General features: G+C 43.6%; 1 protein-coding gene and 1 long non-coding RNA gene across 2 annotated transcripts in view; one reads left to right on the forward strand and one right to left on the reverse strand.

The window, feature by feature from the left end:
- pdzrn3b (PDZ domain containing RING finger 3b) overlaps positions 1 to 19284 on the forward strand; it is a 124364-nt gene extending 105080 nt beyond the window's left edge. Inside the window, exons 4-10 of the mRNA XM_061833236.1 lie at positions 3483 to 3736; positions 4819 to 4906; positions 10387 to 10485; positions 14220 to 14282; positions 14375 to 14476; positions 16212 to 16328; positions 17065 to 19284. Of these exons, the coding sequence (XP_061689220.1) occupies positions 3483 to 3736; positions 4819 to 4906; positions 10387 to 10485; positions 14220 to 14282; positions 14375 to 14476; positions 16212 to 16328; positions 17065 to 18567 (2226 nt within the window). The 3' untranslated portion in view covers positions 18568 to 19284. The remainder of the gene's footprint in view (positions 1 to 3482; positions 3737 to 4818; positions 4907 to 10386; positions 10486 to 14219; positions 14283 to 14374; positions 14477 to 16211; positions 16329 to 17064) is intronic.
- LOC133507795 (uncharacterized) lies at positions 797 to 26081 on the reverse strand. The gene is made up of 3 exons (XR_009796903.1): positions 25873 to 26081; positions 1002 to 1140; positions 797 to 881 (listed from the first exon to the last, which is right to left on the reverse strand). It is a non-coding gene; the product is annotated as an uncharacterized LOC133507795 (long non-coding RNA).
- Between the last annotated feature and the right edge of the window lie 174 nt (positions 26082 to 26255).

The following is a 26255-nucleotide window of genomic DNA, read 5'->3' on the forward strand; positions in this document are numbered from 1 at the left end:
GGCCCATCTGTGTGGAGTTTTGATGTTCTCCCATGCCTCCGTGGGTTTTCTCTGGGCACTCCGGTTTCCTCCCACATCCCAAAAACAGGCAACATTAATTGGAGACACTAAATTGTCCCTAGGTGTGATTGTGAGTGTGGCTGTTTGTCTCCATGTGCCCTGCGATTGGCTGGCAACCAGTTCAGGGTGTACCCCACCTTCTGCCCCTTGACAGCTGGGATAAGCTCTAGTACTCCCCGCTACCCCGCTACTTAAGAAAATGGATGGATGGATGGCTTACTTAACCAGTATTCCTCAACGTACCATGGCCAAAGGTTTAACCTGGTTTTGTTTTGGCCTGTCACTCCCGTAAATCGTCACCAGTTAGGACCCTCTGCCTGTTTTTGTTCATTTGTTTGTGATAATTAGCTAGCCGGGTAGCTCTGGTGATCTGCCATGCTTTATTGCACAGGGGTCAAATTCAAGGGCCAGGGGCCATATCCAACCCGGCCAAATGTTTTACGTGCCCCGCGAATGCAAATCATGTGTACCAACTTCCATGATTTTTGTTAAAAAAAAAAAATTCTTGGCCATCGCTCTAACCAGCTGTGCCACCTGGTGCCCGGTTTCAAAACTAGTTAATAGATTTCACGTGTTAATATGATGAGGTGATTAAAGATTTTTATGGTTTCACAATAACAACTGCCCTCTGAGGGAAACCTATGATGTGGCCCGCGAGAAAAATGTTTTGCTCCCCTGCTGTATTGGGTCAACTTCCTTTCATTCACAGTGTCATAGTTACCCTCTTCAGACTAACCAATGAGACACCTCCTTCCGGTGAGGTCTTGGTGGAGGGCTATGGGTCTTTGCGTCTGTGAATCATTATCATCTGCAAAAACAAACTGCACACATGCGAGCAAACTAGTGCCATAAGTCCTCTGGCATCAGCCATAAACACAGGTAAAATATCGTTCAGTATTTTGTATATGTGGGAGTCACTGAAGGTGTAGTGATAAACACACCTGCATTTGATGCAGGCAGCGTGGGATCAATTCCCGCTCAGTGGTGGTGTCGATATCTGCCCTGCGACTGGCTGGCGACCAGTTCATAGTGTAGTCTGCCTTCGCCAGAAGTTAGCTGGGATAGGCTCCAGCTCTCTCCCTGGATAAATGCAAAAGGGTTGCGTCAGGAAGGCCATTGAGCGTAAAAACTGTGCCAAACAAATGTGAGCGTTCATCTGAGATGACACGCTGCGGCAACCCCTAACGGGACAAGCTGAAAGTAATACATACATTTTGGATATGTGGCATAACACCAGTTGCTGCTTTAGTCAGAATAAAGTACAGTCAATTCTAATTTGAGTTACCACCAATTGGTGTGGAGCCAGAGTTTTAGATGAATAAAGAAATTTGGTGTACAAGTGTGTTCCATGGGGTTACCAGTATGGTGAAAAGGGGGTTCAGATCTGTATAACAGTGTTACAGGCTATGAATTCCAAAAGCCACAGTTGTGTGAACTCATCACCTAAGACTAACAAAACAGACATGATTTTGAATTATTTAGTATTCCTTTGAGTAATGCTTCTCTTTTGTCTTTGAATGGATTTAACAGAGACCTCTCTCAGAGGATGTACCAAGGGTTGTCAGTCATTTCTGCATGACAGTCACGGTCCATTACTGCAACATGGACAACGATTCAAGTTCATCTGCAAAGGCAAACCTGGCCCTGGATTAACAGTGGCCAATCAATGAATGGATTGATTTTAATTGCCATCATTGCAAAATGTTCTCGTTGTAAATATATGTTCTCAAACTGTCAAGCTTTAAACTTGGTAAATTAAAGGGTTATGATAACATAGGCCGAAATCTCCCAACTGATGAAGCAACATCTATTGTGTCAGGAGAGTGTTGTGTGTTTTTACCCAGTGTGCCGCAAAGGGCCACTTAGTGTCAGAGGTGAGAGAAGTGAAAAGAGACCGTGAGACCCCCTCCACAGCTGGGAGGAGAATCCCCCAATTGAGAGCACTGGAGCAGAATGCTCTAGGCTCCATTGAAGAAGGGGGCTAAAGGCTTTGTCTCTGGTTCACTGGCTTCAAGTAGCCCCAAGATTCCTGGCAACCAGGTTTGACTCCTGGAAACGACATAAAGCATGACGAGAACACAAAGGAGCTTGTATTTCTCAGCTGATTTGCAAAACTCTGGCTCGCTGTGGGCCACACATGAGTATTAGAAATATTGTCCGATTTTGAGAAGGTTCATCAGTGATTTACTGAAAAACAAAGTTTATTATTTGTTTACATCAATTAAAACCTGGTTTAAAAACTCGCTCCATGCACACGTGAATAAAATTTTGGCAATGTTGATGTTGAGGAATTGAGTTTAAATCTGCTGAGATGATCCAATTATCCTTCACGCTCAGGATTAACATTAATCCGTGCTGGTTGTAACTTGGCGCATATCCTCTTCCTGATTCCTGCATGAAGTTGCATATTTTTCCTTTTGTATTCAGCATTCCGCTTCAAGCTTATACATCCACAAAAGTGCAGCTCCTATTTGCCCCGCTTCACAGAAAAAAGAAAAAAAATCTGCTGTTATTCCAGATACATTTAGTGCTCAAACAGAGGCTTTCAAAGGACATTGAAGATTTATGACGTACCAAATGACCCACAAAACTGTGTGCTTTTGCTCAAAAGTAACCTATTTCTAAGGAAGCCTTGAGTGTGCTCAGTAGCATGACAGGAGGAGGAACCATGGGAGAGATTACCCGACCTATTTAAGGCAGGAATGTTGTGTCATTATAAACTTTGGAAGAAAAAAAAAAATCTAACAAGAAGAAATCAGAGGTTTAAGTCACTCCACATTGGGTTTAACTTACTTTAGTCTTTCTTCAGATATGAGTGGAATCTGTATTGAAGATGTATACAAGTACACAAAACATTGGCATATGATTTTGAGTCTGTGCTCAGCATTTATCAGTACATGATGCATTCTAATGGCACTAATATTGACTGGCACTCATTCCTCTTCCCCAAAGTCAAATAGGATAGGGTCCAGCTTTCTTTTGAATGTGAACAAAATGAGTGTGAGAAGATGGATGAATGATTTCTTCTGTTCGTGGTTCAACACCCATCTGCTGGTTTCTTCTTTCTAGCATGTTGGTTTAATTATTCTTCTCATGTTAATTTATGGCACCCAATCCAATGTTTGACAGGGGGTCACATTTATCCTGACAATACGAGACCTTCCGTGCAGCTAAATACTTTTTTTTTATGACAGTATCATCCCTCTTGGTTTGACTGTTTGTGACCCGATAAAAGACATAGTAATATCTAATTTGTCAAGCAGAATGTTACTGCTCTGTTTTGTTGGAATCATTGGCTTAGGATTCGGTCATTAGACGTTTTCAGTTTTCTGTGAACGGAGTGTACCTACCCTTAATAAATCTGATGGAGTTTTTTTGTCTTTTCTCCCCCCCCCCCTTTTCTCCCACCCCCAACCCCCCAGGTTAATGGCAAAGACCTATCAAAAGCGTCCCATGATCAAGCAGTGGAGGCCTTCCGTACTGCCAAGGATCCCATTATGGTCCAGGTTTTGCGCCGGGCCCCTCTGCCAAAATTATTCCCCACAACCGCTGACACGCAACTGTCAGATATCAGCACCCAGACTGAAATCACCCTCCAACACATTATGCCCCTCGCCAAGTTACCACCATCATCACCCACCAGGACAGTACTCGAGGAGTACCTTCTTCCAGAGGAGTAAGCACAAAATAACTAATAATTCATCTAGTTACTACAGTATATGTGTAATGTTTTAGGGGGTTTGTTTTTTCATCTATGTGTAGCTTGCCAATTTAATGATTTACTAGGTAAACCTATATTTGTCTCATTGTAGGTAGTTTTATTTACACTTGATGGTTGATTCATTTTAAGGAAACTCAAATGCAAACAATTTAATTTAAAGTCCCATTGATGGAAAATAATGAACAATTTTTCAGCTCACATTTTTTATGAAGCTCTGAGTCTTTACAGTTATTTAAAAGTTTATTTTAATGGGCCACCACCATTTGCTCTGACCAAAGAATTGCTTTTCCTATGAATGCCTACAATTTTAAAAGATCAATACCTTTTCGAAAATGGGACTTGAAGCATGGAGAGTCACTTATTATTATTATTATTATTAATAATAATAATAATAATATTAACATACCTTTACTGTTAATGACCAAATTATATGAAAATGACCAATTTACTTACTGTCGTATAATAAAACAAACAAGCTACTGTTTTCATGGTCTCATGTCAAGTGCTCTCATAACTCTCCTTTAAGTAAAGAATGGTATTTCACTGCATCTAGATCGTCCACATAGTTTCTCTATCACTTTGGTATGTTTGGGGGTGGACTTACTTGGCAATCAAACACAGACAGAGTTCTCACGCCGGCAGTTAATTGGGAATAGGAGCATGGCACCTTATCACCACGCTGTGATCACACAGGATGTGTTTGAGCTTGGCTTTGAATGTGTACCTGTCACAGGAGCCGACAACTCCCGCAGGGTACACTGGGAAATTAAACAGAAAGTCGTGTTTGCGCATATTTGCATATTCCCTTTGTCTCTTTCTGTTAGGCCTTTAAGCTTGGAGAGTGTGGCTACATTTTGCTTTCCTGGACAGAAGCCATCAGCCTACAGTGTAAATGAATAAATGTCATGTCTTAATTGCTATCCTCATCAAATTAACCACAGAGCATATTAATTTGTGATGGGCCTCTGCGTAGCTGCACTGGGGTATCTACACATAGTTGCTATTATTAGTATGTCCATCATTCTGTGTTTTTTCAGGCATCCTCCTGGGCATGAATACTTTGACCCCAATGATTTCCTGGATGGTATAAATCAGGACATAGAACGTGATGAGCTAGAGTATGAGGTAAGCTTAATAAATGTTCCTATATTTTCAACAGCGATTTATAGATCAATCCAAAATTATTCCTACCATGGCCAATTTGTTAGTCCCCGTAGCTTTTCATTTGTTGAATGAAGATCTATTGAATGGAAATGTTACAGTGATACAATAATTGATGGGGATTAATTGAAATACTCATTGGTTCCAATATTTTCAAGCATATATGATTGTATAGGTTATGATAGAACACAGGGGTCAAATTCAAGGCCCGTGGCCGAGATCCTGGCCGCTTCATGATTTTATGTGGTCAAGTTGAAGGGAAATCTAGTGTGTCAACTTCTGTGATTCTTGTGAAAATCTATACCAAAATTTCAAATGGTCATGTATCATAAAAGTTAATGTTGAGATGTTACAAGTGTTTGTTGTTTGTTACTAAACATGAACAATAGTTAAAAAAAAAACTATTAGCCTTGATGACTAGTTCATAAAATGTTTTTATAAATATGATGAAACCATAACTAAAATGTGGCCCATGACAGAAACAAGTTTGATACCCCTGTGATAGGGGGTATAGAGGTTACTAGAATTATTTAGAATGGTGCAAAAAAATCTTTGTTAGATTCAGGATATGAATAATTCTCCAAATGTGAATGCAGGAGAGGTCGCAGAATTTCACTTTTTTTTTTTTTTACGGTCGAGACTGTGAGCAAAGTCAAGTTGACATTTTTTTCATTAAATTATTACACATTTTTTAAATTACAGGAGGAGGCAATGCTTTGTGAGTATTGCATAGTGAGATTTTCCAGTGTTTGCAAATCATTTAATTTTAAAACCTGCATGGCTCTGCCAAGAGCACCATTAAAAGGTTACCCTATCTTGCCAATTAAAAAAATAGCATAAAATTTAAATCAATTAAGATAATTTCATTTGGGACACTCTTCTGTTGTTGCAAGCATGCTACCTCTTTGTCAAGGCAACACACTTCATTGGCTACTTTTCAACATCATTCCGGAATCCCAAAGTTGACTAGTGTGGACGAGCTCTAGATCACTGTACAACTTCTTAGTCTTTGTCAATATCTCTGGAAATTTACCAAATTTAAAGATTCAATCCAAAATCTGGCTTTGTTATGGAAAATGTTGATCTTAACTGTCCAAACTATCAGCAAACGTGTTATTGTTCCTTAAGCAGACATGACCTCGCCTCTGTGTCTCCTGTCTAGTGACCACAGTTCTTCTAGTTCATATTGAATATTTGTCTCCGCCACATTCAGACACTAATATGTAGGCCAGACAGGAATCATTACTTACGAATGATACATCTTAAGTTTTCCCTGTGCTGTAGAGATGAGTGGATTTCAGATAATTAGATAGAGCAGCTGATAGGTCAGTTACAGTATGATGGATTTGTCGATGCCCATTAGCAATGGCGAGATGCAGCCATAATCTAGCTGCAAGGTCAACAACTCACCACGGCTGCGATTCATCTGTGACCTCCATCCACCCGATCTCCACCACACACCAGTCATCTCGCGACAGAAAAATGACTAATATCCGTGGAAGGGTTAAGAGGGCAGGAGCACAAAGGTGAAAAGTGGTTCAGCCAAAAGCAGATTTGACGCTGTTGACTGACGCCGAGTGACCCTGTCGCATCTGTTTGTTGTTTGTCGCATTTGTTTAAAAGGCTCCCATTAAAAAAAAAAAGGGCCACCCACAAAATTGTAGTCCTGCTTTAGTTACAGTATTTCAGGATCAATTCCATAATTTTGTATGACAATGACTGTCTTCAGGTTATCCATTTTCATGTTTCTAATTTTGTAAATCTTGCTATTTTGTGATTTGTAAATTGTATACAAATGTACAATGTGGTAAAATATAATCTGTGTGAAAAGTGGGGAAAAAAAGAAGCAGCTAATCCAAGAGCTGTTTTGACATTGTAATGTCATTGCATTGTACAATAAGGAATCCTATAAAGTGAAGATTGGATTGCATCAGGGATAGGGTCTTAGCCCATTCCAGTTCGCTGTGGTAATGGAAAGGCTGACAGATGAGGTTAGATTGGAATCTCCTTGGACCATGATGTTCACAGATGATATTGTGATCTGCAGTGAAAGCAGGGAGAAGGCGGAGGAACAATTAGAAAGATGGAGGCATGCACTGGAAAGAAGAAGAATGAAGATGAGCTGAAGTAAAACAGAATATATGTGCATTAATGAGAGGGGTGGAGGGGGAAGAGTGAGGCTACAGGGAGAGGAGATAGTGAGGGTGTACGACTTCAAATACTTGAGGTCAACAATGCAGAGCAATGGTGAGTGTTGGAACGAAGTGAAGAAATGGGTCCAGGCAGGTTGGAACAGCTGGCAGAAGGTGTCTGGTGTGTTAGGTTTATAAAAGTTTATAAAACAGTGGTTAGGCCGGCCATGATGAACAGATTAGAGACAGTGGCACTGAAGAGACAACAGGAAGCAGAACTGGAGGTAGCAGAAATGAAGATGGTGAAGTTCTCACTTGGTGTGAACATGTTGGATAGGATTACAAATGAGCTCATTTGAGGGACATCCAAAGTTGGATGTTTTGGAGACAAGGTTCGAGAGTGCAGACTTTGATGGTTTGGACATGTCCAGAGGCGAGAGAGTGAGTATATTGGTCGAAGGGTGCTGACGATGGAGCTACAGGGCAAACGAGTGAGAGGAAGACCAAAGAAAAGGTTGATGGATGTTGTGAGGGAAGACATGAGGTTAGTGGGTGTTAGAGCGGAAGATGCACGAAATAGGCTTAGATGGAAAAAGATGACACGCTGTGGCAACCCTGAGCGGGACAACCTGAAAGGAAAAGAAGAAGATCAGGCGATATGAAAATACCTTAGATACTGGTAAGGTTAACAATGAACATGCGGTACGTATATTAATTATAAGATTCAGTTTGAGTAAAATGTGCTTTTTTTTCTTTTTTGGCCTCTACACACCAGGGTTTTCAAAACTTCAGCTCAAGGCTCAAAGTAGAAATGTTGAGCAAACAAACAAAGAAACAAACAAATAGATCATATATTAATATAATGGAGTATATATTGCTATAATCCAATTAAATACTACACGTGTAAACAATGTGCAATGTACATTTAAACTAAGTGTAAATAACCCAATTTAAATTATTTATTACTATAGACGCGAGAGAGAAATCCCCAAAGTCCCCAAAAATATGTGCCCAGAAGTCACAACATTTTAGTTTGGTAATGTTTCACACAATAAAAACTAAATCTAGACCTAAACTTTAGTTGTTGGGGCTTTTTAAGGAAGAAAGGGGGATGGGTTTGTGCTGTATGAGACTCTCAGCAGCGTGTTTTGCCAGACCTACCCAAAAGTCTTGGAACACACATCTGAAGTACAGTGAAGAAAGTATTTGAACACCCTGCTATATTGCCAGTTCTCACATTGAGAAATCATGGAGGGGTCTGAAATTTTCATCATAGGTGCATGTCCACTGTGAGAAAGAAAAAATCCAGAAATCACAATGTATGATTCTTTTGGCGATTTGTGTGATACAACCACAAATAAGTATTTGAACACCTGTCTATCAGCTAGAATTCTGACCCTCAACGACCTGTTAGTCCACCTTTAAAAGTCCACCTCCACTCCCTGTATTATCCTGAATCAGATGCACCTGTGTGAGGTCGTGAGCTGCATTAAGACACCTGTCCACACGATACAATCAGTAAAACTCAAACTTGTAACATGGCCAAGACCAAAGAGCTGTCCAAAGGCACCAGAGACAAAATTATACAACTCCACATGGCTGGAAAGGGCGACGGATATATTGCCAGGCAGCTTGGTGAAAAAAGAGCCAATGTTGGAGCAATCATTAGAAAATGAAAGAAGCTAAACATGATGGTCAGTCTCAATCAGAGTGGAGCCCCATGCATGATATCACCACTTTGGGTCTCAATGATTCTTAGAAAGGTGAGGAATCAGGCCAGGACTACACAACAGTACTTGGTCAATGACCTGAAAAGAGCTGGGACCACCATTTTCACTCTCTCGCCTCTGGACATGTCCAAACTATCAAAGACGTGGTCTTAATGTATTACTAACAGTCACCTTGGTCAGATGAGACCAAAATGGAACATTTTGGTCATAATTCCACTAGCCGTGTTCGGAGGAAGACGAATGATGAGTTCCATCCCAAGAACACCATCCCTATCGTGAAGCATAGGTAGCATCATGCTTTGAGGGTGTTTATCTGCACAAGGGACAGGACGACTGGACTGTATTAAGGAGACGATGACCGTGGCCATGTATTGTGAGATTTTGGGGAACAACCTCTTTCCCTCAATCAGAGCATTGAAGATAGGTCGTGGCTATGTCTTTCAACCTGACAATGACCCTAAGCACACAGCCAGGAAAACCAAGGAGTGGCTCCATAAGCAGTATATCAAGGTTCTGGCGTGGCCTAGCCCGTCTCCAGACCTAAACCCAATAGAAAATCTTTGGAGGGAACTGAAACTCTGTGTTTCTTAGTGACAGCTCAGAAACCTGTTTGAGCTAGAGAAGATCTGTGTGGAGGAGTGGGCCAAGATCCCTCCTGCAGTGTAGTGCAAACATGGTGAACAACTACAGCAAGCGTTTGACCTCTGTAATTGCAAACAAAAGCTACTGTACCAAATATGAACATTGGTTTTCTTAGGTTTTCAAATACTTATTTTGCAGCTGTATCACACAAATAAATCATTAAAAAAATCACATATTGTGATTTCTGGATTTTTCTTTTTCGATTATCTCTCTCACACCTGCACCTAAAATGAAAATTTCAGACCCCTCCATGATTTCTAAGTGGGAGAACTCGCAATATTGCAGGGTGTTCAAATACTTGTTTTGTTCACTGTACTCCATCCACCAGGTCTTTGTCAACTGTGGGCCCACGAAGCCCTTTGAGATGCGTCTGTGATTCAGGGAATCCCAAATAAACTTTTCTCCCTCAAATCTTTTGGAAATGATCTTTTCTTGGTTTACCAAAACGTGGACAATTTTGGTTTTGTTTCTGTAAAATAAATAAAATGTTTAAATTGCCTCTTTTTTGAAGATGGAACATGTTTCATCTTTAACCCAGTTTTTGGGGAGTTGAACCTTCCCAGATATGTGCCATACTCTCGATACCACAGCTACTATCGCTTACTGTATCTGTGAGATTACAGGAGGTGACAAGTGGAAGTGGGGGTCCATCTGCCTGCTGTTCACTACATTATTTCTCATTGTCAAAGCCTCTTTGAAAGGCAACAGCTGCCACATTAATTTGTGATTGATACGTCATTCTTCCTCAGCTATTTAATTTCAGATTCAAGTACCATTCGCGAAATGCATGAAAACAAATGCAACCCTTTTATTCTCATGTCTTCAGACGGCTATTGTGTGTTTCTTTCGGCTTGTCCCTTTCGGGGTCGCCACAGCGTGCCATCTCAAATGAACGCATATATATGTTTGACACAAATATGTACTAAATGTATGTCAACAGGAGGTTGATCTGTACAGAGCCAACATACAAGACAAGCTGGGCCTGACGATCTGTTACAGGACCGACGATGAGGATGAAGCTGGGATCTACATTAGTGAGGTATTGCATGATTTCCTTTTTGATTACATCTTTTCTTCAGTATGTACAGAATTTGTTGAATTGCTTATTCATTTTAGACATTTTAAAAGTGGTTGCGACATGGGCAGCAGTGGTGTAGTGTAGTAAGTGTACATGAAAGTTCAGATGTTTGAATCGTCATCCCTCTGTACTTCATGGATCACCTCTTCACCATTCAGTGCATCGCGTTTTTTCCCACCCCCTCCAAAGAAAAAAAAAGCAGGTCGTCTCGCAGTACGTACTATATCACTTTCAGACCACCCACCACAAAAAAAAAACTACCGTTGCCCTACGTCACGTCTCAATGTATTCCTTCTGCCTCTCCGTAGTCCTCTCCATGTCCCACTTCTTCTTCGCTAATATCTTTCCTTGGATGACTTCCTGTATTTTGGGGTTCCACCACCAAGTCTCCTTCTCCCCTTTCCTCCCAGATGACATCCAAAGCACTCTCCTGCCTGCCTCTCTGAATACCTTGGCAGTAGTATTCCAGTCTTCTGGGAGCTCTTCCTGTCCTTCTAGAGTCTGTCTAGCTTCTTTCCGATAGGCCACACAACATTCTTCCTTCCTCATCTTCCACCACCTGATTCTCTGCTCTACTTTTGTCTTCTTAATCTTCCTACCCGCAACCAGAGTCATCCTATACACCACCATCCTATGCTGTCGAGCTACACTCTCTCCCACCACTACCTTACAATCAGTAACCTCCTTCAGATAACATCGTCTGCCCAAAATATAATCCACCTGCACTCTATGTTCCTGTCTCTTCTGGAAATAAGTGTTCACCACTGGCAATTCCATCCTTTTTGCGAAGTCTACCCACCATCTGCCCCTCAAAGTTCCTTTGCTGAATGCCGTCCTTACCCATCACTTTTTCATCGCTCATGTTTCCTTAGCCAACATGTCCATTGAAATCTGCACCAATCACAACTCTCTCTCTGTCTGGGATGCGCAGGACTACTTCGTCTAGTTCCTTCCAGAATTTCTCTTTCAACATACGGTCACATCCTACCTATGGGGCATAGCCGCTAACCACATTATACATAACACCCTCAATTTCAAATTTTAGTCTCATCACTCAATCTGATACTCTTTTCACCTCCAAGACATTCTTAGCCAGCTCTTCCTTTAAAATAACCCCTCCTCCATTTCACCTTCGCCTAACCCTACACATCTACTCCATGATAAAATAATTTAAACCCTGTACCTAAACTTTTAGCCTTACTCCCTTTCCACTTGCTCTCTTGGATGCACAATACATTTACCTTTCTCCTAATCATCATGTCAACTAATTCCCGAGTTTTTCTTGTCATAGTCCCAACATTCAAAGTCCCTAAACACAGCTGTATGGTCTTTGCATTTCTCTTCTTCTTCTGGCGACTAAGCCGCTTTCCTCCTCTTTTTTTTGTCTTTGACCTACATTATTTGAATTTCTACCTATGACTTGCAGGTTAATATAGTCGAGCTAACTGTTATGGGATTTGTATGATGAACGCTCATATATGTTTGCCCTTCCTGACGCAAATATCTGCATTTATCCAGGCTTGGGACCGGCCGACAAGTCGTGCAATATTGTGCTGCCCAACGGGCTGCAGATAGTCAAAAAGAAGAAGCAATCAAATAAGCAAAGTCATCATATAAGATAAACAATTCACATACTACCTAATCTATGTTGAAGTTAAGGTCAAATGAAAGCAATCACATAAACACAATCAGCTACCTAGGTGAAAATATAAAGGATATGGCGATTTAAAGGATATGTGGATGGAAAGGATTCAAACTACAATGGCCCTAACTCTAGTACTTCAAGGTTTAGTCCATGTTAGATGTTTGGTCCTCGTTGTATACTCTACCAAGGAAATGTTGTTAGCGTAATAGGTTAACTTAGGCCGAACAGCTTCAACACGAATGATACAGCACCAATTTGGTTACTAAGATGTACTAAGACTTGGTAAATTTCCTCACAGCCCTCGTCGTACAAGTTATGAAGTTACTCACGTTCGATGTTTCTTCAACATCCACGAATTCATCACAAACGCGTGTCGTTGTTAGCCGGCTAAGCTAAGGAATACTAGGCCGATAAGCAAGTTTATTTTGACGTTTCCACTCACCTAACTTCTTATGAGTACTCACTATCCTCATTGTATACGATACATAGGTTTTGCAAGACGTGTAGATACTAGCATTTGAAGCTTTCCTCCTCATTAAATATTGGAAAACAGACACGTTTCGTCGTTAGCGACCTAAGCTAGGCTAACTTGGGGCGAGCAGCTTTGACGCCAACAATACGGCTCCAATTTGGGTACTAAGATTGCACAGATGGTGATTTTAGTCCACTGAAGTCATCGCCAGGAGTGTCCCACGTCAAGTATTCACAACATTCGGTCCAAATTCAGCAGGATTTATTGAATTATGATCGGGCTGGTCAGAGCCTTCTGTTTAAGCTGCTACCAGTTTGAAGACCGGAAGGAATCAATCAATAATCATATTGTACATTTAGAATAATGTATATATTATATTTATAAGGTTTTATAATTAAAGATTTAACCAAATACCTATTTTTGTCTCAAATATGCAAAGTACAAAAACTGTTTGCATATTTGAAACATTCTGGTACCTACATAAACATTCATCCCCTGCTACTTTGCTAAAACTGTATGGCTTTTTGTCTTTATGTGCCCTGCATTTGAAAGGCAACCAGTTTGTTATGTAATTCAGCCTAAATCAGCCAGGCAAATTCCAGCTCCACGCTGACTCTGCGTATTGTGGATAAGCGGTATAGTGCAGGGTTTACAGGGTTTTTCAAGCTTAACTTACAAAGAGAAAAAAAAATGTAAGGACCCTCTTACAATTGTAATGGGAGCCAAAGTTAATGATTGTGAGTATCCTGAACGCCATAAGTAATGAAAAAGTTTCCAATTTTCGAGGGAAAGTAATCAGTTTACGAAACCAAATTTATAATTTTTGAGAAAGAAAATTCAAGTAAGAAAAGTTGGAATCATTAGAAGAACAAAGGTGTTCTTTTCAGTCTCAAAAGTAAAAAATATTATGGGCAAAATTCAGTTTTTCCAAGATAAATTTTTATATCAAAAACTGTTAAATATTGAAGTGAAAGTATAACGAGTGGAGGAAGTTATACATTATTAAGTTAATTTATAGACTTTACAATACAACTTTATTCTTGCAGTATTATCCTTTATATTCTGTGAAAGACACCTTGTTTCTGTAAAAATGAAAATGGCGATATTCTCTGAAATATGGCTTTTTTTCTTTAAAGGTAGGTTGATGTCACATTTATGTGATAATCTGTCACAATCAATAACAGAGCTTTTAATTGGCGCAAAGGTAAGGTAGGGAGACGTAATCTTTTTTTTTCCATCTTTGTTTTGTTGCCACGCTGGTTCCATGAGGAACAGAATAATTTGTTGCAAATTGTTTTGTGGACCCTCAGTCCAAGAACCCCTGTTTGAGAACCACAGATATAGAAAATGGATGGTTGGGTGGTCGGGGAGTGGAATGTTTGTTTGTTTGGTTGGGTTTTTTTTGTGTGCATGTGTTTTCATTTTAAATGTATGATTTGACTTTTTGTGAAAATATTTTCATATATATTAAATATTTTCATTGTCACTGTTACAAATGTTCGTTACATCCATACAAGACTGACGAGGAAGTGAAAAGAATTCCATTGCTTGGTCCTTACTGTTTTACTCTTTCTTTAGATTGATCCAAACAGCATCGCCGCTAAAGATGGCAGAATTAGAGAAGGTGATAAAATCGTCCAGGTGAGAGTTCATATTCTAGGCTCGTATGTGTATGTTTTGTATCTCTACCTAGCAGATTCTTTTAAATGAAAATTTCCTCCATATCCCTGAAGATCAATGGCATCGAGATCCAAAACCGTGAAGATGCTGTTGTGTTGCTGACCAGTGAAGGGAACCAGAACATCTCTCTCTTGGTTGCCAGACCACACATCCAGGTAAGAGGAATTATTACACATGCAAACTCCCAAAATGTTAAGTATTTTTTTCCGTCTGTTAGTCACTTTCTACAACCTCTATTCCAGTGATGGTGAGACGTTGTGTTAAATAAAAACAGAATACAATGATTTTCAAATCATTGTCAACCTATATTTAATTGAATACACTACAAAGGAAAGATATTTAAATGTTCAATCTGATCAACTTTGTTTTTAGAAAATAATCATTAACTTTTTGAATTTTATGGCTGCAACACATTCCAAAAAAAGCTGGGACAGGTGATGTGCCGAAAAAGATAGAAAGTTGAGGAATGCTCATCAAACTCCTGTTCTGAATGTCCCACTGTTGAACAGGCTCATTAGGAACAGTTGGGTGTCATGATTGGGTATAAAAGATGCTTCTCAGTCGTCCACAAGCAAAGATTGGGCCAGGTTCAACTCTTTGTGAACAAGTGCATGAGAAAATAGTCGCACAGTTTAAGGACAATGTTCCACAATGTACAATTGCAAGGAATTTGGAGTTTTCATCATCTAGAGTTCATAGTATCACAAGGTTCAGAATGTCTGGCCAAATTACTGTTGTAAGCGACAAAGCCAAATACCAACATTGAATCCCTGTGACCTTTGATCCCTCAGATGGCACAGCATCAAAAACTGACATCAGTGTGTCAAGGATATCACCACATGGGCTCACGAACACTTCAGAAAACCGATGTCAGTAAATAGAGTTCGGCGCAACATCCATAAGTGCAACTTAAAACTCTACTGTGAAAAGCCAAACCCATTTAGCAACAACACCCAGAAATCCTGCTGGCTTCTCTGGGCCCAATGGAATGATGAAAAGTTGAAAAAGTGTTCTGTGGTCCCACCAGTCCACATTTCAAATTCCATGCATCCATTTTCTTAGCCGGTTATCGCAAGGGTCGCGGGAGTGCTGGAGCCTATCCCAGCTCTCAATGGGCAGGAGGCAGGGGACACCCTGAACTGGTTGCCAGTCAATCGCAGGGCACATAGAGACAGAGTGGACATGCACCTATGATGAAAATTTCAGACCCCTCCATGCTTTCTAAGTGGGAGAACTTGCAATATAGCAGGGTGTTCAAATACTTATTTTCTTCACTGTAGAGACAAACAGCTGCACTCACAAGCACACCTTGGGGCAATTTAGACTTTTCAGTTAATGTTGCATGTTTTTGGGATGTGGGAGGAAACCGGAGTGCCTGGAGAAATCCCACGCAGGCATGTGGAGAACATGCAAACTCCTCACAGGGAGGGCTGGGATTTAACCCGGGTCCTCAGAACTGTGAGTCCAATGCTTTCCACCTGCGCCCCTGTGCAACCACATTTCAATTTTGGGGGGGAAATTGTCTGTGCCAAAGAGTAAAAGAATCATTGGCGTTGTTATGGACGCAAGGTTCAAAAGCCAGTATCTGTGATGGTATGGGGCTGTGTTAGTGCCAATGGGATGGGTAAGTTACATATTTGTGAAGGTACCATTAATGCTGAAAGGTACATACAGGTTTTGGAGAAAAATGCTGCCATCCAAGCAACGTCTTTTTCATGGACGCCCCTGCTTATTTCAGTAAAACAAAACACCAAACTACATTCTGCACATTACAATAATGTGGCTTCATAGTCAGAGTGTGGGTATAAGACTGGCCTGCCTGCAGTCCAGACCTGTCTCCAATTCAAAATGTGTGGCACATTATCATAACTTCTCCCTACTGTGACTCAGCTGGATGAGGGCTGGATGGACGATGACAGGAATGATTTCCTCGATGACCTCCACATGGATATGCTTGAGCAACAGCACCATCAGGCCATGCAGTTCACTGCCAGTATGCTACAGCAGGTACTTTACATTCACACACATACACACACACACACACACACATGCCTCAGCGTGAAGACACAAAGATGATCTATAATTCAGCATTAGTACATATTGTATGTTCAATTATACTGTATATTACTTTGGCAGAGACAGCCCTGTTGAAAGTGCAGCTGTTCAATCAATTGACTTTTTATTCATCTTCTGTCTGTTATTCTTAATGCTATTAATAGTCCATACGCATTTATAATCACCAAAAAAAAAAAAATCCAGGACAGTTTTGTGACTTTTACTATATTAATGTTCCACATCTCATCATGTCCCAAAAACAACTTTAGATTTTGACAAATGATGACTTTTTGGAGTAGGGATAAATGAATAAAAACATTTATGTCATTCCAATTCTCTGTCATGTCCAATATTTATTTTGTTCTATTGGAAAGCATGTTGTTCTGTAACTCCTGCCCAAAGAGCTGTATTACCCACGGATAAAAGAAAAAGAACATGAAAAATAAATACATTAATAAATAGTAAATAAATCTTGAAAATCCACTTGTGTACCAGGATCTCTAGAAGAGTGGGATACACCCTTGACCGGTTAATCGCTGATTGTTTAAAGGGCAGTTGAACTTATCTTAAAACAGAAACAAGCTCATATTAGATTCAACATCGGCCTTAAAGAGTCTACATTGGTCAGGGCATAATTTTGAGTAGTGTCAAAGTACTCCTGAACCTCATGGTCTGTGTTTCTGTGCAGAACAAACATGAGGAAGATGGGGGCACCACTGACACCGCCACACTTCTTTCCAATCACCACGAAAAGGACAGCGGAGTTGGTCGTACTGACGACAGCACCCGGAATGATGAGAGTTCAGAACAGGAGAACATCGCCGATGACCAAACTACAGCATCCAACACACTGAGCAGCTACAGAAAACTGACCTTCAGCCAGGACACCCTCGGAAGTACCGACCTGCCTTTCAGTGGCGAGTCATTGATCTCTGGAGACTATGCCGATGCCGACTTTCTTGGTATCCCCTTGGATGAATGTGAGCGCTTCAGAGAACTCCTGGAGCTTAAGTGCCAAATGAGGAATGGAGGAATTCACGGCTTATATTCTCAAGGTGGTGGGGCAGAAGGCCATGACCAGGAGGTTGTGGACAAAGAGCTGGAACTGCTCAACGAGGAGCTACGTAATATCGAGCTGGAGTGCCTTAATATTGTCCGTGCCCACAAGATGCAGCAGCTTAGGGAGCAGTGTCGTGAATCCTGGATGCTCCATAACAGTGGCTTCCGCAACTACAATACTAGCATAGACGCACGCCGCCATGAGCTATCAGACATTACAGAGATGCCGGAGAAATCTGACAAAGACAGCTCCAGTGCCTACAATACGGGCGAGAGCTGCCGCAGCACTCCCCTTACACTGGAGCTGTCTCCAGACAACTCCTTGCGTCGTGGGGCTGAGAAGCAAGCTGGGCCATCTAGTGCAAATGACAGGGAGCTCAAACCTCTCCTGTCCCCTCTCCAAGAGGTTTGTGGCCCTAGCAGAACCAAAGCCCTTTCAAAGGATCCTGATTCTCTGCAGTTAGAAAGCAAGGAGAGGAAAATGGGAGACTCCAGCAAACCAGGGAGGAACTTCGGTCAGCCACGCTCACCCTACAAGCATGCACACATCCCCGCCCACGCCCGGCACTACCAGAGCTACATGCAGCTGATCCAGCAAAAATCTGCCGTAGAGTATGCCCAAAGTCAGATGAGCCTGGTCAGCATGTGTCGGGACCCGATCGCTTCCAGTGACTTGGCCCAGAAGATGGAGTGGAAAGTTAAGATCCGCAGTGATGGGAGCCGCTATATTACCAAACGGCCCATACGGGACAAGCTGTTGAGGGACCGCGCCTTGCGCATACACGAGGAGCGCAGCGGTATGACCACAGACGACGATGCCATCAGTGAGCTGAAGATGGGCCGCTACTGGAGCAAGGAAGAGAGGAAGCAGCACGCTGTCCGTTCTAAGGAGCAGCGGCAACGTCGTGAGTTCATGAAGCAAAGCCGAGCCGATTGCCTGAAGGAGCAAGTCAGCCTTGAGGAGAAAAAGGAGCCTAACATCATTGAACTCAGCAACAAAAAGATGATGAAAAAGAGAAATAAGAAAATATTTGACAACTGGATGACCATCCAGGAACTGCTGACCCATGGTACCAAGTCACCAGATGGCACTAAAGTTTACACCTCACTCTTGTCTGTGACCACGGTCTAAGTTCTGCTCCCAATACTAACAGAGAAGACGGATTGGAGGTTGTTGAACTGTAAATAGGACACTACCAATTGTGGTAGAGATTTCTGCTTCGTTCAATGTGGCAAATTGTTGTAAATAGGAAATGAGACTTGTATGGAGAATTCATAAATGCTTGATTTGACTAGATTTGTTTGTGGGCTGGACTGTAGGAAACATTTGCCGAATTAATACTTTTTTTACTTTTTTGCTTTCTCTTTTGAATAATCTTGGAAGCATACTTTTTCTATTGGATGTATGAAATGTGGCATTTATAAACAGCCAGGCATTTACACTATTTTACATTATTTTGTTTCTATATACTGTAAAGCTTTTATCAGTATTCTACTGCTTTGCATACTCTGCTTTTACAGAAAAAAAGTTTGTTTTCCTCGCAATGTATAAAACATATTCCTTTTTAAAAGGTATTTTGTAAATAAAAATGTTTGCAGAAACTGTAAAAGTTTTAAATGTAATTTCCCCATATTGGTGCTGATTTCCCAAAGTCATTTCCATCAGTGACATACCATCTGTTACATAATGCAGAGACCATCATAATGTTTATGTGCCTATGTTTAGAAAAAGCCATTTCATATATTGACTCCATTTGTGTTTAAGCACACTTTATAGTTACTTTGGCTTTCTTGGTCCTTCGTGTCCTGAAGTCAATTCCATCATTCTTAGTAATACACTAAATTTGACAGCCTGTAAAATGACAAATAAATTATTGTTTTATATATGATGAACACACTTGGGTGGAATTGTTTGTTGAAACTGTTGAGTATACCTGCTCAGGCCTAAAATGAAACACACAATGAATTTCTTACCAGGACTCACGTGTTGTAAATATGGCGGAATGAACTCAGTGCGAAACGTCAGAAAACATGACATTTAGTTTTGTGTTTTTTTTTTGGTACATTTCGTGTCAATATTTAATCTTATGGTCATAAATTGAAACATTTTTGAGTTTTTGTCATAGCACGTGGGTGCAGCATGGGAAAAAAATGTGAATTTGCGAAGAGATGCAAAAAGTACAGCAATGAGTAGTAAAAAGAACATTCCACATTTCTAATCAGTAACAGCCACATGCAAGCAACATTGAATAACTTTTTCAGTTTTCCTCACCAGCGGCTTGAGCAAAGCTGCTGTTTCTGTTTCTGTCTTTTCTTTCATTTTAATATAATAGCCATCCAGTTTAAAAATAAATATTCATTCATAATACAAATGCAAAAAAAATAAAGACCTAATGGGTACATGTCTGCTATGCACATATAATATCTAATTTATCATGTCAGATTAGATAAAGGTCTATTATTGCAGTGAACAGTTGATTAGCAGTTTAATATAGCAGTGGGAAGGTTAGGAAGTATTATTAATAATAATATTGTTGCATTCACGAGGCAATGAGGAACAATTGCACTTTTATTTTTATGAGCAGAAGAACAAGCCATACAATGCCAGCTGCAGGCAAGTCACCAGTCAACATGTCCTGCTCAGTTACGGTTGACCCATCAAAGTCAAAACCATTCACATCCCCAGCACTGCAAAGCATGCCAAGAGCGCCTCCTGACTCCCAGGCATGCTACACAGTCCCCCTTAGGCGGTTAGCTGTCCTCAGCAACAGTAGCATCGAATGTGTAGTCCCTCCTTGTTGAGATGTCGCCACAGCCAGCGCTGCCACCTCTCTCTAATTTTAATGGCTTATGACCAGGACTCTTTGGCGACGGGGCTGGGCAGTGGCCTGCGACATCCCCGGGTTTTCCACAGCAAAAGCATCCCTCCGTAGGCCATTGCATCCTTCATTATGTCACCGCAGTAGACGCTGTGGTTCAATGGCAACTTAACATCGTAGTCATTGTCACCACCACAATCGCTGTCCTCAAGTTCTACGCGGCATGTGTTGTCCCTTGTCCCGGTATCTTCCCCGCTGTCACACAGGAGTTGCTCAGTGGGGTCAGCCTCACTCAGAGCAATTGACAACATCTTTGGGGCATGCAGCCAAACATGTTGCTTGAGTTGTTGTGGTCAGAGCCCCGGATGAAAGCTTGCGGGCCAATTACTATTGGGTCTCCTTGCCAAACATACTGTAACCTTGTCATGCTTGAACCTGCAGGTCTGCTGATAAGGCGCACAAACACTCATTTGTCCTTCGTTGTCGAGTGAACAACTTGTCTCAAGCATGATCGGCATAGTTGCTATGTCCAAAATAGGCACTTTTATCGCCATCTCTTCCGCTGACCACCCGTTGAACCTGGATGAGGTACATCCCTGGTGGTCCTTCCCCATCGTAGCATGGCATCTTGGTCATCTCTCTTGGACTCGGCCTCTCTATAACTTCGGTTGGATTGCATACGCTGCCTATCATGCTGTGCTCTTGCTGTGGTGGGTTGCTTGTTGCATCTTCAAGGCGCCTCCTCTGGTTGTGCACTTGGTGTGGGGGATGCTTGTCACGTCTTCAATGCGCCCCCTCCGGTTGTGCTCTTGGCGTGGGGGTTGCATGTCGCCTCTTCAAGGATTACCCTCTTGATGTGCTTTTGGTGCGGGGGGTTGCTTGTCACCTCTTCCAGGGGCCACCTCTGGTTGCTCGCTTCTGCTCGTTGTTCTTGAGGGCAGAGCTCACTCGCCAGGTTGGGGAGGGCTAGCCTCTTCCATTCCACTCGATGTCCATCATTGTCTACCTCCATCTGTAGGTGTGAGATGAATTATTCGATCTCCTGAATTGTCGTTGCCATCCTACAATCACACTTCTAACACTAATGTGGCACTCATGAGGCAGTGAAGAACAATTGCACTTACTTTTGTGACTTAGTATCCCCCACCCATGCAGGTGCAGGCTAGTCACGAGTCAACATGTCCAGTGCCACATAAAAATGAAAACCATTCACATCTCCAGCACCGCAAAGCATGCTGGGAACGCCTCCTGCCTAACCAGTAATGCTAGAATATAATTATGATTGATTATATATCAATACATAATATAATGTGTTAAAGTACAAATTATTATTATCATTATGTGTACTTTAACACAAATGTAAAGTTTAAAGTTCCTATATTAGCGAATTAGACCTTCGTTGAGACTTTGTGACATGTACTAATGGTATAAAAGTCTAAATTTTATTTAAATTTTACTTAATACGAGTGTCCCGAAGATCATTGATGGTGGTAGAGCGCACATGCCTGACTTTGGTGCGGGCAGCATAGGATTGATTCCCGCTTTGTGATGGTGTCGACATGTCTTCCAACTAACTAGCAACCAGTTTAGGGCGTAGTACACCTTTCACCCAATGTGAGCTGGGATAGATTCCAGCACTCGACCCTTGTATGAGTATACAGAAAATGCCCCTGTGACAGTTACTTCTCTTTGACCTAGTTTTGCATCCGCTTTTGGTAGGACCGCCCCCTTTGCTCTGATTGGTTGCCTCCGTGTAGAAGACCTACAGTATTTGTGAGAGTGCACATTTGTTATGTTGACAGCGTTATCTCAGGAGCAGAGAGGTAGGTGGAGATCTCAGATAGTTTTGTAATGCACTCGTAAAATTGGGAGGACCTGTTTTCAGGTGTTTCAGCAGAAAAACATCTGGAACTCAGGAATGCGTGGACGATTTTACTTTGTGGTGTTTACATAATTCATCCGCGGGACCTCAAGTTGGGGTGCGGGGTTCCGCACGGACTGTTTTTGTTGTTGCACTTCCGGAGTAAAGGTTAACAGAGTTCCCGCCGTTATGCGAGTAGTGTTTTGATGTCGAACAATAAAGCAAGTTCTGTTCCTGTGTCCGACACTCCGCCTCCGACTCCTATCGGACGGCACCAAGTACCAACTCCTCCTTGTTGAGTTCCCTGGCTTGACACGGCCCACTTTCTCCTCTGCCACGACTAAACATGGGGTCGAGCACCACATTGAGACCAAGGGCCCCCCGATTCACGCGAGGGCCCGACGGCTTGACCCCGAGAAGCTAGCAGTCGCTAAGTCCGAGTTTGCCAACATGGAGCGTCTGGGCATCGTCCGCCGCTCGGATAGCCTGTGGGCCTCGCCACTACACATCGTCCCTAAACCGAGTGGCGGGTGGCAACCGTGTGGTGACTACCGCCGCCTTAACGACGCCACTACGCCCGACCGGTACCCTGTTCCACACATTCAGGACTTCTCAGCCCACCTGGCAGGCAAAATCTTGTTCTCCAAGGTCGACCTGGTGCGTATCACCAGGTTCCCGTGCACCCCTCAGACGTTCCCAAGACAGCTGTAATCACTCCGTTTGGACTGTTCGAGTTTCTGAGGATGCCGTTTGGTCTTAAAAACGCGGCACAATCGTTCCAGCGTTTAATGGATTCTGTGCTCAGGGACTTGCCATTTGTGTTCGTCTATTTGGATGACATCCTCGTCGCCAGCTCCTCGGAGGATGAACATCTGATGCACCTCCGCGACCTCTTCGCAAGACTTGAGCAGCATGGCCTGATCATCAACCCGGCGAAGTGTGTTTTCAGGGTGCCCTCTATCCAGTTCCTCGGGCACATCATAGACAAGAACGGCGCCGCCCCCCTTCCGGCAAAGGTGGAGGCCGTCTCCGCTTTTCCCCGACCTCGCTCAGCTCGGGGCCTCCGGGAGTTCCTGGGGATGGTGACTTTCTACCACAGGTTCATCCGCCGGGCGGCCCACATCATGCGCCCGCTCTATGAGGCTCTTAAAGACAAGGCCCCCAACCGGGACGTTGAATGGACGGCCGAGAGGATGGAAGCCTTCGAGGCTACGAAGGCCGCGCTGAGTCGTGCCGCTATGCTGGCCCACCCGACCCACGAGGCCCCTGTCGCTCTCACTACCGATGCATCGGACTACGCTGTTGGAGCCGTATTCGAACAGTGGGTCGGCGGTGCCTGGCAACCGCTTGCCTTTTTCAGCCGTCAGCTGGTCCCCAGGGAGCGCAAATACAGCCCGTTCGATAGAGAGCTCCTCGGCCTCTGGCTGGCGATCTGCCACTTCCGCTCCCTATTGGAAGGCCGTGAGTTCACGGCATATGTGGAACATAAACCCCTCACTTTCGCCATGTCCAAGGTGGCCGAGCCGTGGTCTGCCTGCCAGCAACGCCAACTGTCGTTCATCTCTGAGTACACTACGGACATCCAACACATCGCCGGCAAATCCAATGTGGTCGCGGACTGCCTCTCCAGGGCGATCGTCGGCACTGTGCATCTGGGTCTCGACTACTCCCGCATGAGCGCAGACCAGGCCTCGGACCACGGGGTGCAGGCCCTCAAGACTTCTGACACGGGTTTGCGCCTGGAGGAAGTCGCAGTTGGTGACTCGGGCGTCAGGTTGCTGTGCGACCTCTCGGCTGACCAGCCTTGGCCGCTGGTCCCTGCAAACTGGCGAAGAGCTGTTTTCGAGGCGGTCCACAACCTCTCCCACCCCGGAAGGAAACCATCCGTGAGGCTGGTGGCCCAGAAGTTCGTGTGGCGCGGTCTCAAGAAAGATGTGCAGGCCTGGGTCGACTCGTGCGTGGCCTGTCAGCGGGCTAAGGTGCATCGCCACACAAAAGCCCCCTTGGAGCCCTTCGTGGTCCCCGAGAGGAGGTTTGACCACGTCAACGTCGACTTGGTAGGTCCACTTCCTCCCTCGCACGGATTCACCTACTTGCTCACCATGGTGGACAGGACGACCCTCTGGCCCGAAGCCGTTCCCCTCTCCTCGACAACGTCGTCAGACGTGGCCCGGGCGTTCATCAGCACGTGGGTTGCACGCTTCGGGACACCGTGCGACCTTTCCTCAGATCGTGGCCTTCAGTTTACCTCTGAACTCTGGAACGCAGTCGCTGAGAGTTTGGGGGTCAAGCTGCACCGCACTACCGCCTATCACCCCCAGGCGAACGGTCTTTGCGAGCGGTTCCACCGCTCCATGAAAGCAGCACTGCGTGCCAGCTTGACGGACGGCAACTGGTTGGATAAGCTCCCGTGGGTCATGCTTGGCCTCAGGTGCGCCCCCAAGGAGGACCTGTTGTCCTCATCCGCCGAACTCGTCTATGGCCAGCCACTGCGGGTCCCCGGCGAATTCATCCCGGACGCCACAGCGCCCTGGTCCACAGCCAGGCAACGGTCCTCCCTGCTGGAGGCCGCAAAAGGGTTCGCGCCGGTTCCCACGTCGCAACATGGCACCCCAGCTGCCCGGCTGCCCCGTCACCTGCGCTCTGCTGATTTTGTGTTTGTTCGTCATGACGCCCACCGTGGACCTCTCCGCCCCCCCATACGACGGGCCGTTCAGGGTCCTGGAGCACGGGGATAAGAGCCTGCTTGTGGACCTTGGCGGCAGACTCGAGACTGTTTCCGTGGACAGGGTCAAACCCGCGCACCTGGACATTGCCCAGTCTTTGGGGTTGGCCCTCCCCCCGCGCCAGTGTCGTCCCCCTTTGCCCTGTGCCCCTGCGCCTGCCGGGGTGCCCTTGACCCCGCCTGAGCCCTTGTCCCGTGACTCAATGGACAGTGCGGCCCCGCCCCCCTCGGCCCCTACAGTGCACACCCGCTGGGGTCGGGTCATCATCCCTCCACGGGACAAGGATTTTGACTATGGGTGAATTCTGGGGGGGCTTGTGTGGTGTTTACATAATTCACCCGCGGGACCTCGAGTTGGGATGCGGGGTTCCGCACGGACTGTTTTTGTTGTTGCGCTTCCAGAGTAAAGGTTAACAGAGTTCCCGCCGTTATGCGAGTAGTGTTTTGATGTCGAACAATAAAGCAAGTTCTGTTCCTGTGTCCGACACTCCGCCTCCGACTCCTTTCCTCCGGCGCTACAACTTCATATTTTACCTGTCCTAGAGCACCATAGAGCCAATATTGTGTCCCAAACACTAGAAAAAGTTAGTTTAGTAAAATATGGTACCTGACTTGCTTTCAACAATTTGAACTCTTAACACAGCGGACATTCATACATTTTCAAGAGCACTAATCATGTTCAGGGTCAAGTGTGAGTATCAGACCAATGACTTGATACACCCAAAGAGCTACCTGGATGAAAATACAGAAAAAAAAAAAAATAATGCGATTGTGATGTGCTGAGAAGTTCTTTCAAGTGTACTGAATCATTCGAATCAGAAAAAAAGATTTGTTGACCAAATCATTCAGTTCTTTATTGCAAAATCATTCAACTGCTTCTTCCTCTTTCAGTTTATGATCCGCCCTGAGGTTCACATTCCCTCAACATGTTTGCCGAAGGGCTATGCGGTGTTGCTGTCACATATTGGTAACCAGGAAAGGTGTGAAGATTTAAAAATAAATAAATAAAAATTATCAGAAAGTATCACCAACCTATCACTCTCTCAGCAAGCTCTTGAACACCCGACTTTGGTTGTGACTGATTAACAGCGAGCTCCAGCAGATGTCCAGTTCGGATCTCACCACCTGTCTGCGTTCCACTGCAGTGGATAACGTCGCTGACACCAGCACCCGCTACCTGGGTTGTTATTAGGTTATCTGATTAGTGCAAAGCGTCTCTGTCTTGAGAAGCACTATATAAGTTGAATTTGTTCATAGTAATAAAAATAAAAAACTTATATAATTGCATTAGAGACACAGAAGGAAGGATATGTATGCGTATATATTATTAATTTACATTTTAAATGTGTGTTTTCATGTGCTTGACCAACTCAACATTATCTGCTAGGATGAAGAAATGGCTGCAAGTGACAGGT

The sequence above is a fragment of the Syngnathoides biaculeatus genome, chromosome 10 (genome assembly GCF_019802595.1).
Source record: "Syngnathoides biaculeatus isolate LvHL_M chromosome 10, ASM1980259v1, whole genome shotgun sequence".
NCBI classification, from domain to species: Eukaryota; Metazoa; Chordata; class Actinopteri; order Syngnathiformes; family Syngnathidae; genus Syngnathoides; species Syngnathoides biaculeatus.